Source organism: Chelonia mydas, chromosome 2 (genome assembly GCF_015237465.2).
Source record: "Chelonia mydas isolate rCheMyd1 chromosome 2, rCheMyd1.pri.v2, whole genome shotgun sequence".
NCBI lineage: Eukaryota > Metazoa > Chordata > Testudines > Cheloniidae > Chelonia > Chelonia mydas.
Genome location: NC_057850.1, coordinates 169,543,908 through 169,562,998, shown reverse-complemented (window position 1 = coordinate 169,562,998; position 19,091 = coordinate 169,543,908). Strand labels below are relative to the sequence as shown.

The following is a 19,091-nucleotide window of genomic DNA, read 5'->3' as shown; positions in this document are numbered from 1 at the left end:
CCAAAAGTGCTTGCTGTAGGCAAGCAGAACTTTGTAAGGCTGATGTGTAAAAGTCATTCATTCTAAAGAATAGTAAATACTACCATAACCAGAATAGAATGAATTGGACACAGTGTCATTTCTTTTGAAATTAAAATGGATTTTTTTTTTCTTCCATAGTGCTGCTGGAGGTGAAATCTTTGACCAATGTGTGGCTGAAAGGGAAGAAGCCTTCAAAGAAAAAGATGTTAAGCGGCTTATGAGGCAGATTTTAGAAGGAGTTTCATTTTTACACAGAAATAATGTAGTACATCTTGACTTGAAGGTAAGTGTGTGTACTTTTCTCATGGAATATGTCCACACTGTAATAAAACACCTATGGCTGGGCTGGGTCAGCTGACTTGGGCTTGCATGAGGGACCCAGAGCCCAAGCTCCAGCCTGAGCCCAAATGTCTACACTGCAGTTTTATAGCCATGCAGTCTGAGCCCTATGAGCCCAAGTCAGGTGACACAGGCCTTTGATTGCAATGTAGACATACCCATAGTTAGTTGTTAATAGGTGCTGACTCAGTGCTATAATGCCTTAGTAATGCTAATTTATAAATAAAAACAATGTGCATATACGTCTATGCACTTCCCAAAGCGCACAGTTCACCTTTTGGGGGGTACAATAGATATTAGCAATTTTGGCCTTACATAATAAGTTTCTGAAAGTTACAAGTGTCTATGAAATATGGACCTAAAATTGCTAATATATGTTGCACAACCAAACAAAGTTTTTAACTTACTGTTGCTAAAAACAAAGATAAGCTTCATGCAGTGCTCCCTCATTAAAGTGGAATTTAAGTATCTTTTTGTGCTCTAGTAACATTTTTAAAAAGTAAATTGACATTTGTATAGACCTGGGTGACAGTTTGTGCTTTGTGAAATTTGGAAAAAATTGGTTAAGACATTGAACATAACTGTAACTGCACTGAAAATAAATGTACCATTCCAGTACTAAGTGCTCACAAAAGGCTGCTAAGCAGCTGTACTTGGATTCATGTGGACTGATGCATTGCATTATGATACTGCATTTGACAACTTAGTATTTTAAAGAAACTTCAGAAGCCACTTAAGTCAACATTTGCCAACTGTTGTCATTCATTAAGCAAAGATTGAAGTATAAACTGTAGTAACTGCTGGCTAAGGCTGACTTCAGGTTGAATAGTTCAACCATGTGATAAAACCTTGACTCAGATTAGGTTTCTTTGGTCAGGAAACTCATTTATGGTTCCCATGGCAATTATAAACTGGTACTTTTTCTGCATAGGTAGTATCATTTTGCATTACTATATACAGTCTGGTGCTACCAGACAGTTATTTCTGTGGGAGTGTTAACTTAGAATTTCCTGAGTTTTCTGCACAATTTTTGATGATGGAATTCATTTTTCAATGGTGGAAAGTTTTTGTTGGTGTGTGTGTTTTTTGTTTTTTTTTTTCTTTCTTCAAAATAAATACCATAGTTTCTTGTCTGGTTTTATCGAGATTATTGTGAGTTGTTGGGCAATATAATCTTTAAGTACAGAATGATCAAATGAAGACTGTAAATGCAACTACTTGGTAAATACGAATGTAGAAATACTATAAAACTACTTCCAGCCTACCCAGAAGTAGCCTAGTTATCTGCATTTATATATTATGCATTCTGATAAGCTTAACTTGTCTACTGTACAGCAAAATCTGATATAATTTGTTCTGGGGATAGCAGCCAAAAATGACAGGGGAGCATGAGAACTCAGGAAGATTAGTCAAAGAGATTATTGGGTCCAAGAGACCTTGCCATGTCAGACACAGAATCTATCATGGCATACACCTTGAATGAGTACCATGCTATTTTAAATTCCTAACAGAAAATAAAATACTTTTGATTTTGTTGATACCTGGCTGACGTGTTGCCTAACCTTTTGTCTCTGGGGAACTGGTTTTACACTCTCTTCCCCAGACTCAGAACACGTCTTTAGTAATATCCTACAATAGAATAACTTTAACTTTGCATACAGTGTTGCCACACACATTTTACCAGAACAATAATGACCAGTAAATTATGAATTTTCAGATTATTCCTAACCAGCATACTTGGTATGAAATTTATCAGAATCTTGTAAAAGGGTTGAACATAGGGGTGTACAGGCTGTCACGCATACTAAGTTTTTTGAAATCTTTTAAAGCAGAGGAAATTTGATGACCTGATCTCAGTGATGTGGATGCAGAAACAGTGAGGCCACGTAATGTGGTTAAATGTGAAGGCTGCATCTTATTTGCCAACTATTGCCAAACTGGCAAAACTACCTCAAACTGGCTGGTAAGGTTGTTCTAGTTTGAGTCTCAACTGGAACCAGTGCCCTCTCTGTCCTCAGCCCAGCGAGGGACCCTGCTGGATGCCTGAGTCCAGTCCCACCTCCTCTCTTCCATGCCAGAAATAGAGTGGTTGAGATGAGAGGAGTCACAAGCTGTGCACGACAGAGGCATACAGAATTACCATGCAATGTGACTGCCCAGCACCAGATCCCAAGCAGTTACTGGGTTACTTAAGGCTTTCTCACCACCAGCTGCACTGGAACCTGCCATAGTTGCAGCAGTTGTAATTTAAATCCCAAATCAGATCTTCTGAATGTTGGATGGAAGGTGGAAAAAATCATTTGGCGATCTTCCATTTTTGCCATATGGGAAAATATGCTTTGACCGCAAACATGGTGAACAGCCTAGTCCCCAGCATCATAGGAAGTCCAGCATACCAGTTTAAGTGTGGGAAAAGTGGAGCTGAAACAGGGAGCAGACAATGGCTACCCTACCCAAGTAGCAAACTGTATCATCCACCAGATGGGAGCCAATCACCTGACCCTGCTCCACCCCCGTCCCCCCAGTGGCATTGGGCAGGATGCTCCCCAGAATCTGGGCCCAGATGACCTCCCCATACCCTGTGGCACAAGGAAGTGGGGGAGGGGAGGTGGAGAAGACCAGCCCTCAAACAGTGAGTGTGAAGGCATGGTGGGGAACAAAGGGGAAGGGTGATGTGGAGCACTTCTTCAGCTGCTCCCTTTTGAAATCGTTCTCTTCCCCCGCCAGACTCCACTGCTCCTGGCCCCACCCCCAAATGGGGGTGAGTATTTATAGCACCATGTAAATCGAACCCAAGTGAATTGGAACTTTTGAGACTTGTCTACTTGTTTATATCTAAGTGAAGCAGCAGCATAAGAACACTTAAAAAATCTCTAGTGTAAACGTCTTCTGATGGTTTGTGAATGCTGAATATTAATTTTTCTGCTATATTCTGTTGCTACTGATTTTGTTTATCTATACATTACTGCATTTTGTAAGTAATGCTACCAGCAAATTTAAAAGTCTTAAACTGAACAACATTGAACGCACAACGCTGTCTGGAAAGCTAGTTTATCAGCTAAAACAGATGTCTCACAATATTTACTATCGGAGATGCATCCATATGGCTGTTTGATCCTGGCCAATCTGATTTTCTTTCTAAATCTTTATTCAGTTTATCTTTGGGTTTGTGTTTTTTGTCTACAGTCCATTAACTCCAAACTCTAATCCCAAATATAAAAAAATAAGTCATCTGTCCCAATAATCATTCAGTGGATACTTATAGTAATCAGTAACAACTTAAAGAAACAGTTTCCTCTCTGATCTCTCTTGTTTTTAGAGTTTTATAAAACTCAGAAGGACTGATCAGATGAGTATATTTACACAAGATATACAATCCCTCTGTTATTTTTGCAGGTGTAAGCATGATATTTGGCCATATACAATACAGTTGGTTATGTCATAATGTGACAAATTATGTAACACCATGATGGGGGGTTGTGCGTCTGAACGTATAGTGTGGCCCAGTGGCAAGAGTCTGTGGGGCCAGTAATAGTGGAACCTGGCCGCTCCCTGCTCCATTGGGTTCCAACCCAGGACCCTGTGACGGGCAGCTCAAATGTGTGGCCTAGGGCCAGAGGCAGATTAGTGAGTAGATGAACAAAAAGCAAGAAGAACGCATCACAAAATTAACTTGTAAGTGTATTTGAATTTTAATCTTCTAGTGTGCTGTTATACTAGTAAACTCTTTTGCATATTTTGTGAAAGTAATGAAGTCTTACTAACATGGATCCTTTTTTACAGTCTGTTAAGTCTTTGAAGGGGGAAAAGACCACTGTTCTGACTCCTTTTCTGGAGAGCTCCATAATGTCTCATTTCATAATATTGGTAAATGAGCTCTAGATTAGTTTTTAAGCTAACAACGCAGTGTGTTTGAAGATCCATTGACACCTTTTCCTTTGGATGGTAATGGTTTCCTAAGGGCGTGCAGGATGGTCCATTTTACAAGCTACAGATCTGGAAATCAGACTTGAGTTCTGTTCCCTGCTCTGCTGTTGATTACCATGTGACTTTGAACTCTCTCTTCCTTCATCCCGAAAGTGGGAACGATAAGCTTACCCAGTAATTTAAAACACTCTGAGATTTACTAAGTATTACTAATTTGTTGGTATTTGGGAGACTTGCTTGCACAGAATATATTTGGCAAGCAATGTGTCTAACTCCGATGGCCAAAGGGATTAATGAATCTGGCCTAAAATGTTTGCCTTATTCTAACACTAGTTTCATGTCTGGATCTCTGGAAGGTTTCCTTTCTTTTGTCTGGACCAAATAAAGAGCTTTAGAAAGATCTATCCAGCTTTTTATGGTGGTTGACACCTCCACATTAGGTCAGACTATATCCAAAAGAATTTAATCAAAACATTTGTCTATATGTGACTGTTATTGTTACAGTTTAGAAGGATTGTCTCTGAAGAATCAAGTTAAACTCTAGTCAGACCAGTCTATGCCACTGACAGCCTCCTTCAAACCATGTCTTTCCCATGATATTTGCAAGACTTCCATTGAGAGACTAAATGCTGTTGCATTTTACGCTGTAGAAAAGTCTAACTTTGAGTTGGCTTACCATGGGTTCAGAGTTGCCTCCTGTCCCTCTTTTCCCCTGCAGGATTTGTTTCTTGTCCCACTGAGTGGTTGTCATATCCTGACTTCAGTAGAGGTTTTCTGCCTTTTTTTTTAAAGAGCAAAATTCAATGATGCAAGATGATTTTATTGACTTGAAATGAAAGTAAATACATTGGATCACAAACTTACAATAAAACATCACAACATTGCTGTACTGCTTTTTTTTTAATCCAGAGTTGATGGATAGGCTTAGGCTGAAGTTTTCTCTCCCTCTCCCCTGTACCCCATCCCCTTTATGCTGGATAAAAGATCCAGAGTAGTTTAAAGAGGCTTCCTTATTTTATATTAGTGTTTGGTTGATAAACTTAATCTCTGGGTGTGGGGATGTTTGTGGGGAGGGGAATTGTGAATGGAGAAGCACGTGGAAAAAGGAGAAAATGTAGGGAAGGAGGAAGAGAACCCAATCTGCGGAGGCGGGGGGAGAAGGGAGTAAGAAATGAAAACCTAGGAAAAGATGCACCATTTATCTGTAAGAAAGAAATGAGAAAACAGAGTGAAGTCAGGAAGGAAAAAGGTTAAGAAATGTTCTACATGCAGCACCATCCTTCATCCCCTGTTTATCTGCTTCTCCTGTAAGTGCTTTGGCACCTTCTTCTATTTATGAAATGCTCTCCCCCAAAACCACTAGCAAAATTACTGCAGTCTTCAGAACAGTGCTGTAACTCCATTCCTGCTATGCCTACCATAAAGTGTCTAATGCAGTGGCTAGGCAAGTGGCCTGTTATAAATGAAAATTAATCAGTCTCTTAGAATGATCAAATAACTACATGAAACTAGAGTTCTTCTTAGATAAAGGTAAAGCATTATACACATGTTGTAATTATCCCCAAAAACAAGCATTAAACTCAAGTTCACAATTAAGGTTAAACTTAAAAAAAATTCAAAAATGTTAAATTTGAGGCTATGAAGTCGAAATAAATTTAATCTGGGACTATAAATACTATTATACACAAATACTCATAATTATTTAGTAATGGCATGGCATCACTACAGGGTAGAATTAAGGTATATAGGTACCCTACCTGCATTTCCATTCTTTTAAGCATAACCTTAACTCTGAATTTCTTGAGTTTGTAATGTTTGTTTACCCTTGAGTGAGTGATATGTAATCCACTTTATTGCCAGTTCAGTGTAGTCTTTATCTAGGAATATCCTTGTTTTTCCTTTTGAATATTAAAAACTTCATAGATGAACGTGAATCAAGAACCCCCATAGAATGTTTACCTGTGATATTTGTAATTATTTGAAGATATATAGTAACAAAATTTCAATCTTCTTTGAACTTTTAGGGCCAGATTCACCAGTACACTTTGCTTTACTTTGCTGAAACAATGCAAAGCGACCAGAATATACTGACCAGTTTTCCCCCAGTTCCTGACCTCCATGTTCCCCTCCAGGCTCTAATCTGTACCTTGCTCAGGATTCACTGTCTTCTCTGAGATAGCTTGGCTTATCTCTGTTTTGAAAGCGGGCATCTTTGCTCTGCATACTTCTAGCTTCGCTCCCATTGAGCACAATAAAAGAGGGCACTTCATGGTCTTCTCTGTAGAAGAATGTTATTCTTCAACCCCGTCAAAGTAATTTTCAGTTACAAAAAATGGCATATTAATAACTATTTAATCCCTAATCTTCAAATGTAACCAATGTACAAGATTTCAGAGTTGTAACCATAGGGAAATTTTGAAGAGTCTGTATTATTCTGTTAAGACCCTTTGGGGCAAAGCAATGGTCTGACAGGGTGCTTAATTTATTAAAAGGACCCATTTTGAAATTTTTGGCTCAATTAATAAACTAATTTCCCTGTCAACACTCAAACTTCTTTTGGAATTCAAGTGTTATAAGTTTGGGGAGGATAAGCTTTATTCTTCACAGATAACAGTGGTTGAATCCTTGCTTTAAGTGCAAAATTCAACTTAACCTGAACTATGGAACCATGACAGGCGCTGTCATAATATATAATAACGAAGGCAAAACTACATATTATGTCCTTGGCTTATCTACATTACCATATATTCCTATTGCCATTACGCATCTTTTGCCCCACTCTGTGTTGTAAGCTATGGCCATCAGTTGCATCCTGTCGTTATTCATATTGTAAACTTAAAAAAAAAAAAAAAATTTTTACTTCGTCCAGTGTACATCACAGTGGGTCCCCAATCCTAATTGGGGCCTTTGAGTGTTACTCTGTGTGTGTGTGCATTAATTCTTGATTTTTAAAAAAAATATTTTATATAAGTTAATTGATATTTCAATAAGACTTAGATTATCTTGAGCAGTATAACTGTCCTGTTTGTAAAAAGCAATGGATGTCATTGAAGAGTAAACTTATTTTGGCAACTATACCTCACTTAATAAAATCCTGATGACTCTTCTTATGAGGCTTACAGTTTTCATGAAACATTGCCAGTAAAAACTTCTCTCACTTAAATATTGCTTTCTCTGTTTTCCCTTTCATATAACAACTCAGTCGCCCACTGTGAGGTGTGTCTAAGGGTATGTCTACACTGCAGTCAGAAGCGTGGCTATCTCAGTGGCTCTCAACCACACCAGACTAGCCCTTTTAGGAGTTTGATTTGTCTTGCATATCCCAGAGTTTCACTTCACAATATTTATATTCCATAAACTAGCAACAAAATCAGACCTAGAAATACAAAAGTTTCACAGCAATTGCTTACTTTCTCATTTTTACCATACAGTTATAAAATGAATCAATTGGAATATAAATGTACTTACATTTCAGTGTATAGTATCTATAGCAGTATAAAGAAGTCATTGTCTGTATGAAATTTTAGTTTGCACTGACTTTGCTAGTGCTTTTTATGTAGCCTGTTGTAAAACTAGGCAATATTTAGATGAGTCGATGTACTTCCTCGAAGATCTCTGCGTACCCCTGGTTGAGAACCGCTGAGCTAGCTTTTTTTTCTAGCTGGCTTGAATAACCATGGCAATGAGACCATGACAGCATGGGCTGTGCAAGCCTGTATGCGACCCTGGGTATGTACCTGAGTGGCTAGCCCATTCTATTGTGCTGCTGCAGCTTCCCTGTTGTCATTTGACCTGGCTATTTCAAAGCTAACTTGTATACATCTACACATGTTGCAGCCACATCTCTGATTGCCATGGCATGGAGATCAGTATATATGCACATTTGTTTTTTTCAATACAAATTAGTACAGAACAAACCAGAATTATAAAACATGCTCCTGTACAGTGCCATAAGCTTCAGCATGACAACCTAGTGCCACTTGGTGAGAGAATTTACTATTGATATATGCAGTGAACATGATCTATGTATTGCCTTCTTTGTGCCAACTCACTTTGGCAAGAATGGAGGAATTTATTAAAGCTATTACAGTATTTAAAACTTCCTAAAGTGTCCTAAAAATGTAGCAGGCATAACTGGCCTGAGCATTTTTAAACATGCTTGCATAATACTTTACTTTCCTACCCAATAACATAGCATCATAGAAGATTAAGGTTGGAAGAGAGCTCAAGAGGTCCTCTAGTCCAACCCCCTGCTCAAAGCAGGACCAACACCAACTAAATCATCCCAGCTAGGGCTTTGTCAAGCCGGCCTTAAAAACCTCTAAGGATGGAGATTCCACCATCTCCCTAGGAAACCCATTACAGTGCTTCACCACCCTCCTAGTGAAATAGTTTTTCCTAATATCCAACCTAGACCTCCCCCACTGCAGCTTGAGACCATTGTTCCTTGCTCTGTCATCTGCCACCACTGAGAACAGCCTAACTACATCCTCTTTGGAACCCCACTTCAGGTAGTTGAAGGCTGCTATCAAATCCCTCCTCACTTTTCTCTTCCACAGACTAAATAATCCCAGTTCCCTCAGCCTCTCCTCATAAGTCATGTGCTCCAGCCCCTGATAATTTTTGTTGCCCTCTGCTGGACTCTCTCCAATTTTTCCACATCCTTTCTGTAGTGGGGGGCCCAAAACTGGACACAGTACTCCAGATGTGGCCTCACCAGTGCCGAACAGAGGGGAATAATCGCTTCCCTCGACCTGCTGGCAGTGCTCCTACTAATACAGCTCAATATACCGTTAGCCTTCTTGGCAACAAGAGCACACTGCTGACTCATATCCAACTTCCCATTCACTGAAATCCCTCGGTCCTTTTCTGCAGAGCTGCCGCTTAGCCAGTCAGTCCCCAGCCTGTAGCAGTGTATGGGATTCTTCCGTCGTAAGTGCGGGACTCTGCACTTGTCCTTGTTGAACCTCATCAGATTTCTTTTGGCCCAATCCTCCAATTTGTCTAGGTCACTCTGGACCCTATCCCTACCCTCCAGTATATCTACCGCTCCCCCCAGCTTAGTGTCATCCGCGAACTTGCTGAGGGTGCAATCCATCCCATCATCCAGATCATTAATGAAGATGTTGAACAAAACCGGCACCAGGACAGACCCCTGGTGCTCTGCTTGATATGGGCTGCCAACTAGACATCGAGCCGTTGATCACTACCCGTTGAGCCCAACGATCTAGCCAGCTTTCTATCCACCTTAAAGTCCATTCATCCAATCCATACTTCTTTTAACTTGCTGGCATAAATACTGTGCGAGACAGTATCAAAAGCTTTGCTAAAGTCAATATATATCACGTCCACCGCTTTCCCCATATCCACAGAGCCAGTTATCTCATCATAGAAGGCAATCAGGTTGGTCAGGCATGACTTGCCTTTGGAGAATCCATGTTGACTGTTCCTGATCACCTTCCTCTCCTCCAAGTGATTCAAAATGGATTCCTTGAGGACCTGCTCCATGATTTTTCCATGGACTGAGGTGAGGCTGACTGGTCTATAGTTCCCCGGATTCTCTTTCCCTTTTTTAAAGATGGGTACTATATTTGCCTTTTTCCAATTGTCTGGGACCTCCCATAATCGCCACGAGTTTTCAAAGATAATGGCCAATGGCTCTGCAATCACATCAGCAAACTTCCTCAGCACCCTCAGATGCATTAGATCTGGCCCCATGGACTTGTGTATGTCCAGCTTTTCTAAATAGTCCTTAACTTGTTCTTTCACTACTGAGAGCTACTCACCTCCTCCCCATACTATGCTGCCCAGTGCAGCAGTCTGGGAGCTGACCTTGTCTGTGAAGACACAGATAAAAAAACGATTGAGTACTTCAGCTTTTTCCACATCATCTGTCACTAGGTTGCCTCCCCCATTCAGTAAGGGTCCCACACTTTCCATGACCTTTTTCTTGTTGCTAACATACCTGTAGAAACTCTTCTTGTTACCCTTCACATCCCTTGCTAGCTGCAACTCTAATTGTGCTTTGGCCTTCCTGATTACACACCTGCATGCTCGAGCAATATTTTTATAGTTCTCCCATGTCATCTGTTCAAGTTTCCACTTCTTGTAAGCTTCCTTTTTGCATTTAAGCTCACCGAAGATTTCTGTTAAGCCAAGCTGGTCTCCTGCCATATTTGCTATTTTTTCTGCACATCAGGATGGTTGTTCCTGTGCCCTCAATAAGGCTTCTTTAAAATTCAGCCAGCTCTCCTGGACTCCTTTCGCCCTCATATTAGCCTCCCAGGGGATCCTGCCCATCCGTTCTCTGAGAGAGTCAAAGTCTGCTTTTCTGAAGTCCAGGGTCCGTATTCTGCTGCTCTCCTTTCTTCCTTTTGTCAGGATCTTGAACTCTATTATCTCATGGTCACTGCTGCCCAGGTTGCCACCCACTTCTACTTCCCCTACCAATTCTTCCCTGTTTGTGAGCAGCAAGTCAAGAGGAGCATGGCCCCTAGTTGGTTCCTCCAGCACTTGCACCAGGAAGTTGTCCCCAACACTCTTCCAAAAACTTCCTGGATTGTCTGTGCACTGCTGTGTTGCTCTCCCAGCAGATGTCAGGGTGATTGAAGTCCCCCATGAGGACCAGGGCCTGTGATCTGGAAACTTCTATTAGTTGTCCGAAGAAAGCCTCGTGTACCTCATCCTCCTAACATTTTTCCGCCACGACCATACCACAGTACAGAATTGGCCTGAAGATTTTGGAGAGGGTTAATGTGCAGATTCTAGAACCACCAGCAGTTGGCTGATGCTTGCTTCTTTCTGTTCCTTCCCAATTCACAGATTGATCTGGGGGCAGAGGTGAAAGTAAGCCAGTATGCTCCGGTACGGTGTACCGGCAAGAGCCGGTGCACTGTACCGGGGCAGCCTGGCTTCCCCAGGGGGGCAATTTAAAGGGCCTGCGGCTCCCAGCAGTGGCTGGAGCCCAAGGCCCTTTAAATTGCTTCCAGAGCCCCGCTGCTGGAGCCCTGGGGTAGCGGCTGCGGGGCTCCAGTGGCTATTTAAAGGGCCCAGGGCTCCCCTGCTTCTACTGCCCCGGCCCTTTAAATAGCCACCGGAGCCCCACCACTGCTACTCCAGGGCTCTGGGGGCTATTTAAAGGACTGGGGCAGTAGAAGCAGGGGAGCCCCGGGCCCTTTAAATAGCCCCCGGAGCTCCGAGCTGCTACTGCTACCCCGGTGGAGGAGGGGAGAGGGCACTTACCTTACAGGGTGGGCTGGGGCTGGCTCTGACCCCCTCAGCTCCACCCCTTCTGGGGGCCAGAGCTGGCCCCAGCGTACCGGTAAGTCACTTGACTTACTTTCACCCCTGTCTGGGGGGTCTTCCAGAAATATAGGAACCTGTGACTGAGTGGATTTCATGGGACCCAAAGATCAACCAGATGGGGACTGTGAATAATGTGATCTTTTGGAAATATCAGTGACAAACATAAGTCAATCTTTGCAAGGAAAATAGGAAAAACTTATGAAAACGAGTATTCCTGACATACTTAGGTCATCAAAACCCTGAAGATCCATAGTCTTGGTCTCCATGGTCCCCTAAGCCTGACTTTGGTAGTACTCAGAAAATATTTTACCATGGAACTTCTTTAATGATTACAAACATAATTTTGAAGGATGACAGACAAGGAATTCATTACTACAGGAGAAAACACACGTTTATCCAAGGTTAGCATTTGACTTACGTGTTGATTCTTAAAGTAAACAGTCCAAGTGCCTGAAAAATTTAACACTTTATGTTCTTGTAGATAGTAACAAATTTAAATGTTCTAAAATAAAATGTTTTTTAGTTCTAATAGCAAAAGCAGAATTGAGGTCAGTCACAATAGATAAAATCGCTGTATCTCAAAACAGACTGTCCGAAATAACTAACATGCTTTTTTATATCTTTAGAGTTGAAGACACTGAAATAAAAAGTGTCTTAAAATGTCAGTGTCTTCTAATAAATTAGAGCTCCACAGTAATAAAAGCAAGTAAGTGATGGCAAAAATATTGATGGAGTCTCCACATACAGATGGTGTTAAACTGTAGGTACTGGTGTATTTTTAGAAATATCCTAGTCTGAGAATGGCAGATGTTTGATTTCTCAGCCATACAGATACCATCCTACTGTTGGAGTCTTATTTTCCAGTGTAAGTCCTTGACTAATGGAGTCTTTAAAAAAACAAAACAAAACAAAAAAAAAAACAGTGCTTTTTTTTTTAAATGTGCTGAAAAATGCATCCTCTTTATTTTTGTGATCAAAACAAAACTGCACTCCTACAATACTATAGTCAAGTATAGATTTGAGTGCTTAAAAAGCCTGGTCATTTCTTTGATTCTTTTGTTTTTCAGCCCCAGAATATTCTGCTAACTAGTGAATCTCCTTTGGGAGACATTAAGATAGTTGATTTTGGCCTTTCCAGAATACTGAAAAGCAGTGAAGAGCTAAGAGAAATTATGGGAACTCCTGAATATGTGGGTAAGTACAGTAGAACCTCAGAGTTGCAAACAGCAGAGTTACAAATTTACCAGTCAGCCACACACCTCATTTGGAACTGGAAATACGCAATCAGACAGCAGCAGAGACAGAAAAAAAGCAAATATATTACAGTAACTGTGGTAAATGTAAACTACTAAAAAAATAGTTTAAAAAAAATTGACATGGTAAGGAAACTGTTTCTGTGCTTGTTTCATTTAAATTAAGATGGTTAAAAGCAGCATTTTTCTTCTGCATAGTAAAGCTTCAAAGCTCTATTAAGTCAATGTTCAGTCGTAAACTTTTGAAAGAACAACCATAATGTTTTGTTCAGAGTTACGAACGACCTCCATTCCCGAGCTGTTCATAACTCTGAGCTGCTTCTTTGGATTTGATGTTGTCTGGAAGTAATATTTACAAAAGAAAGGAAAAACCTTCAACTTTAGACAATCATAATCCTATTAATTACTCTGTAACAATACAAAAGATGGATGCCTTTACCATTTATACAGATCCAAATGCTAGAAGATAGTGTTTCTGTATGGCATCATTAGACATTAATAAAAGTCCAGTACAAATACAGGACCATAAGAAAAATCTTAATACATTAAATTATAGCTTTAAAATGAAATAACTGGAGCCACTAACACCCTTGCCCTTAGCATTTTAAAAACTATAACTTGAACTTATTTGGCAGGATCTTATGTTCTGTGAGTGAAAAACATTTGTCTGCTTTGTTTGCAATCTATAGTATGAGCTGGTCCCTGAATTTTCTGCAGTGCTGTGGAAATGGGGAGACAATTGACATCTGGCTGTAGAACAAATATCCTTCTGGGAAAATGGCTTTTCTGCCATGTTCAGTAGTGAGATCCGCACTGCTATTGGTAGCATATTCATTAATGCTCTGTTAACTGATCCTGGGCCTGGGCGGTGGAACCAAAATGTGGATTTTTATTGCTGTTCACTCTAAACTCTCTAAAATTTTTAGAGCTGTTCACTCAAAGTGCTTGCCAAACTGACATGATAGGAGATAGCTTTGTAAAAGTCTTCCCTTTCCACAGGAGTGGAGCTAGAAATGACCACTCACATTCTGAATCATTTTACTTGCTAGTAGGAAAGATTAGCCAGTCTTAGGTATTCAGAATCCTATAATTTGATTTTTACTATTTTAAATCTGTTACAGATTTTTAAATTTAACTTGGTCCAGATTTTCTTTCAAGTGTTCTCGTCATATTTCAGATTATGCAAGATGGGTTGCATTGTTAAGTCTTCGAAATTTCCTCTTTTTGCATTGTAATATTGGCTTGTAAAGTATGACTTTGCATATAAATGAGTAAATATAGATTTCTATTTGTTCAAAATAGAACTAGAACTTACCTTATGCTTTTTTTTCATAATAGCACCTGAAATTCTGAGTTATGACCCAATCAGTACAGCAACAGACATGTGGTAAGTGTAGCCTTTAATATTTACAACTTTTATGAAATTGAACTTAAAAAGTGTTTACTTTACTCTTTTTTTTTTTTTTTTTTTTTTAATTTAGGAGCATTGGAGTACTAGCATATGTCATGCTAACAGGGATATCGCCTTTCTTAGGAGATGATAAACAAGAAACATTCTTAAATATAGCACAAATGAACATAAATTACTCAGAGGAAGATTTTGACCTTATATCAGAGTCTGCTGTGGATTTCATCAAAACCCTTTTGGTTAAGAAACCTGAGTAAGTTCAGTAAAAAGCAGTCTGTTCCAGAGACTAAATGAGTTCAAAATACTGCTACCAGCTAAAGCATTGTCTGAGTCATTCATAGACTAGAGATGGTGTAAATGTCCTGCAGTAGAACATTAATTTGCACTTCATTACGTATAACCACGTTTTGTGTCTACAAAAAGGCACATTTCCCATTTCTCATAAATGAATGCTGTAATGAGTCTTGTATTGCTAAGACTTCATTATTTATTACAAAATATACTATACTTGGCAAAAACTAAATGAATAAAGTAAAATGTGTAGTGTAGTATCTTTGCTCTTTTGCAAAGTTAGTGAGTTTGCAGTTAACTTCCGAGCCTGTGTGGTTTAGTGACATGTTTTGCTGTCTTTTGTTGGACTGACTGTTAGTCAAATATATTGTTACTTGTGAACTGAGCAGATTTGACCTGGTTGCCATTGGAAGGCAAATATGAAGCCCCACAATGCTGCTTCTGTTCTGAAAAGTATCTGTCGCACTTTATGTATTCTTCCTGTTGGCTCAGCAACTGTCTGCATAGTTCCCTCGGACAAACAGCAAGCAACAGCAAGGATGCAAGTATTTCACAGCTTGGTATAAATCGTTATGTGTATAATTAGACTGCTTCTCTCTGTTTTATATTTCAATGGATTTGATAGCAAGGTATATAAAACAAATAGACTAGAGGATGTAAAACCCTCAGCTATTTTACTGGGCGGCTCTTGCTCCTGATTTTTTTCTTTACAATTGGTGGATATTAGCACAGTTTTGTAAGTCCGTTCCATAGCTGATCTGTCAGTCCTATTTAATGCAAAGTCATATTCCTAGAAAAAGCTGTTTAATCTTTCTAGTTCTTATCCAAGGTCTCGCGTTTAGTGTTCCTCTTTTGACACGCCTTCTGACATTCTTTTGAATGAGCCTTCTTTTCTCCATAGGGAACGGGCAACAGCTGAAGAATGTCTGCAACACGCATGGCTAACACCAAGTGATATTCCAGCCCCTGTGTGCAGCATGAAGAGTACAGCCGATGAGGTAAATACTGTCATCCAAAAAGATGGAGATTCTGCCTCTGAAAATTCTACAGATGCTGAGAAAACTGAAGGAGAGGAATCAATAGTGACAGAGGAACTAATTGTAGTGGCTTCGTATACACTGGGACAGTGTAGGCAGTCAGAAAAAGAAAAAATAACTGAGCAGAAAGCCATTTCCAAAAGGTTTAAATTTGAAGAACCATTGCTGCAAGAAATACCAGGAGAATTCATTTACTGAACTATGTGGGACTTTGTAGCTGTAACTTAAAGGGAATCGTTCCTCCAAAAAAAAGTTCATGTCCAAGTGAATCTCGCATTGATGTGCAACCAACTTTCTAGGTAAAAAGGAGAACGTTGAGGAAAGGCAGCTAAGAAAACCGTGCCAAGCTTTTAACTTCATAGGATGCTTAAACAAGACTTCCAAGATGGCTGACAGGAGTGCAACAGCAATTATAGCTTACTTTCTGAGTTCATATTGTTCTTGATATTTGATTTATTCAAACTTTGTCTTCAGATAGCAGGGAATACTTACTAGCTGTTCATGTTCTGGAGAAGCTGATGGTATGAGGAGTTTCATCAATGACAGAAGAAATGCTAAAAGACTCATTTTTTGATTAATTTGCCATTAGATGTAAATACACAGGGCCAGATTTGCCTCTGACATTCCTTTTTTTACATTGATATAACCCAGTGATTTCAGTGGCTAACTTCTGATTAAGAATGGTGTGAGAAGAGTGAGGCCAACTGAATCTGCACTCAATTTTTTTTTTTAATTATGAATTTTAGAGTTGGGGTTCTTCTGGAAGAGTCATTGTGACTACTTCTCATTCCTCTAATTACCATCTGTGGAAGAGAGAGAGTCCGTAAACTCAGTTGTGTGACCCCATAAGCTGAGGAAGGAACACTCCATTATCTGAATAGAATAAATTGAGGTCTGAGAAGCACCTATCCTTCAGATACAGGGTAAGGTGGTATATCTATGACTGGACAAAGAGTAGGATTGGGCAGCTGTATAGATGTGACACAGTTGTCAGTGAGGATGGTCCCTCTTTAGGATAATTTAGGGACCAACTTGGCAGCAAACTTCTGGCAGGCTCTGTGACGTACAGATGCCAGGACCTCAGATTGAGCCCTTAATTTTCTGAGATGTTTCAATATCAATGCAGTTCCAAAGTTCCATTTTTGTGTAATTGAAGTTTACTGCTATTATCTCATGTACTGTTAACTGTTCAACTATTTATTTTGTTTCCCCATGTTGTTCACAATTCCTTGATAATAAATCCTTTATAAAGTTTTCTTGCTATGACACCACAAATAGGAACTCTCCTAAATTAGATTCTTCATTTCCACAATACTCCAATTTTTTTTCTACTCTCATGCAACACAAACCAGAATGTGCTTACCATTTAATTCTTTGGTACTACCACCCCGAGGTTCCCAGTACTAAGTGCTAATCTCGAAAATTCTGTCTTCACACAAGAGATAAATGGTAGTTTACTAATAAGCACAAATAGGTTTCATTACAAATGTTTGTATGAGGTAGCTGTTAATATGGTTGTAATAAAGCAGGGAAGAGATGTTACATACATAAAGAAGAAAACGACATGAAAAGCAGTGTGACCTAGAGTGAGAAGCTGTGTGTATCTTTCCTTAAGGGTTCCGAGCTGGCAGTTTGTCTGATTGCTTTCAGCGGAAGCCACATCAGGAAAATTGCATCTATAAACTACTATATTCCATCATACTTAGCTTGCTTTGTCCCTGTTGAATTATAATCTGAATATTCATGTAGATAGGGCAGCATCTCAGTCCGTGAAGACCTTTCATATAATGTACAGTAGTTGTGTACTCAAAACTGATCCAAACTGAATAACTCATTCATATTGTAACAGTCAGGTGATTGATTTGTTTGAAGCATTTAGACTTGTACATTTGTTACATTAAGATTACTCCTCCTGCAAACAATACCCATCAAGCTTTTATATCATTAGAGTTAAGTTTTCAAGCAAGATTTTGGATAGCTGTGGAAAAACTAATAAAAACAAAGTTCTAACAAAGGAAGGTTACTTGTGTCCTAGCCTACATTCTAGATTTGTCTTTCTTTTAGCTATGGAAACGACCAACAGTGATCAGATTATGGCACGTTATTTGGTGAACTCAGTGCTTGATCCCTACCAAACGTTGTTGCATGGATTCAGGAGTTGAAGTCCTCTCACAGTATTTTCTGTCCTTATACTTGGATCACGTGACCAAAGCAGCTGCGTTGGTCAGGATGTGTCAACTTTCAAAACTCACATCAAGCACAACTAAAATGACAATTTCTCACCCACACACATAGTGTCCAGGGAAATTTTAACTATTTTTTTACACTTCCTTGACTAACACAAACTGAGCAGTAAGAATTATATGTCTGAACATGTGCTTATACTCTAAATCTACACTGTCTAAAATAGAAGTTACTGAAGAGGGAACATCTGACTTTGCCATGTTCGGATATCTGAATACCAACTAACAGTTTGTAATTTCAGTTCATGGTATTTCATTACATAATCATTTGATGCAGGACCCTTAAATCTATTTTAATTCCTGTGTGTAACTATACGATAGGCTGGTTAATAGCGAAGTTTCAGTAATACAGGTCAAGTGGAGAGATTGAGCTGCATACCTTTTGTCCTAGGCCTTTTAGTTTCTATTGTATGATAGTGAAACTTGAAAACATATTTAAACTAAATGAGTTATGTTTGTTACAAGGCCAGCTTCCTTTGAATTGGCTGCGTTGAGATTTCCAATGTGCTGCATTTTTTGTTAACTTTTTGTGCCTTAAGGTGGATTTGTACAATACTTTTTAAAATCATTCTGAATTTGTATAAATGTATGTAAAAGTTTTGGTTTGTAAGTTATGAATAAAGCATGTTAAGTTGGTCTATATAATGGAAAAAATAAAGTTTCTATTAATGTATTATTGAAGTGCTGTGAGCCAGTTCCACACACAGCTGAAGCTTTCACAGTTATTTCCATCCCATTATAAATCTGTACAGCTGTAACTGCAGTATTGCTAAGGCATAGAAAGGATCTATTCAGATTATTTGGTATTAATGGTGTGTATTTCAGAGACTCACTATGACAAGGTACAAATCTAAAAAAACTGAGCACGGTTTCAGGTCTGTAAAATGGAATGGGGAAACCAGTTCCAGTCCAAAGAATCAACTTATTTTTACAGATCAGTGATGTGTTCTCATGCTAAGTATCTCAGCAGCTTCCTAGGGGCACAGGTACCATGGTGATATCTGAATAAATTTTGTAGCATACCAACCATGGAGCTGCCTGGAGGGATCTGTCAGAAGAACGTGGTGGAAAACAAATAGCTTAGTTGACTTTTAGAAATTTAGATAATGCTTAGCAATTTTAGGTCTCTGGTATTAGAGGGTTGCATTGATATTCTGGTCTGTTCTGCCATATAGTAAGTACTGTGTATGCTATATAATAAACAGTAAGAGGTAATAGTGGCATAAAGGAACTGGAGCATGGCTGGAATAAACCAGAGAGAGCACAT

At 39.4% G+C, this 19,091-nt stretch overlaps 2 protein-coding genes across 19 annotated transcripts in view; one reads left to right on the top strand and one right to left on the bottom strand.

The window, feature by feature from the left end:
* Nucleotides 1-18,497, top strand: part of STK17A (serine/threonine kinase 17a) — a 59,938-nt gene extending 41,441 nt beyond the window's left edge. Inside the window, exons 3-7 of the mRNA XM_037890001.2 lie at nt 160-304; nt 12,660-12,786; nt 14,184-14,232; nt 14,327-14,506; nt 15,446-18,497. Coding sequence (XP_037745929.1) covers nt 160-304; nt 12,660-12,786; nt 14,184-14,232; nt 14,327-14,506; nt 15,446-15,779 — 835 coding nt within the window. The 3' untranslated portion in view covers nt 15,780-18,497. The remainder of the gene's footprint in view (nt 1-159; nt 305-12,659; nt 12,787-14,183; nt 14,233-14,326; nt 14,507-15,445) is intronic.
* The window catches only part of LOC102933943 (cytochrome c oxidase assembly factor 1 homolog), a 133,964-nt gene that overhangs the window by 30,288 nt on the left and 84,585 nt on the right, over nt 1-19,091 (bottom strand). For 13 of the 18 annotated variants that reach the window (XM_043540527.1, XM_043540526.1, XM_043540529.1 and 10 more), the window contains one exon: nt 14,504-15,055. The exons of the other annotated variants lie outside the window; for them this stretch is intronic. In XM_043540527.1, coding sequence (XP_043396462.1) covers nt 14,915-15,055 — 141 coding nt within the window. In that variant the 3' untranslated portion in view covers nt 14,504-14,914. Of the gene's footprint in view, nt 1-14,503; nt 15,056-19,091 lie in introns of those variants that run through there. 18 annotated transcript variants of the gene reach the window in all.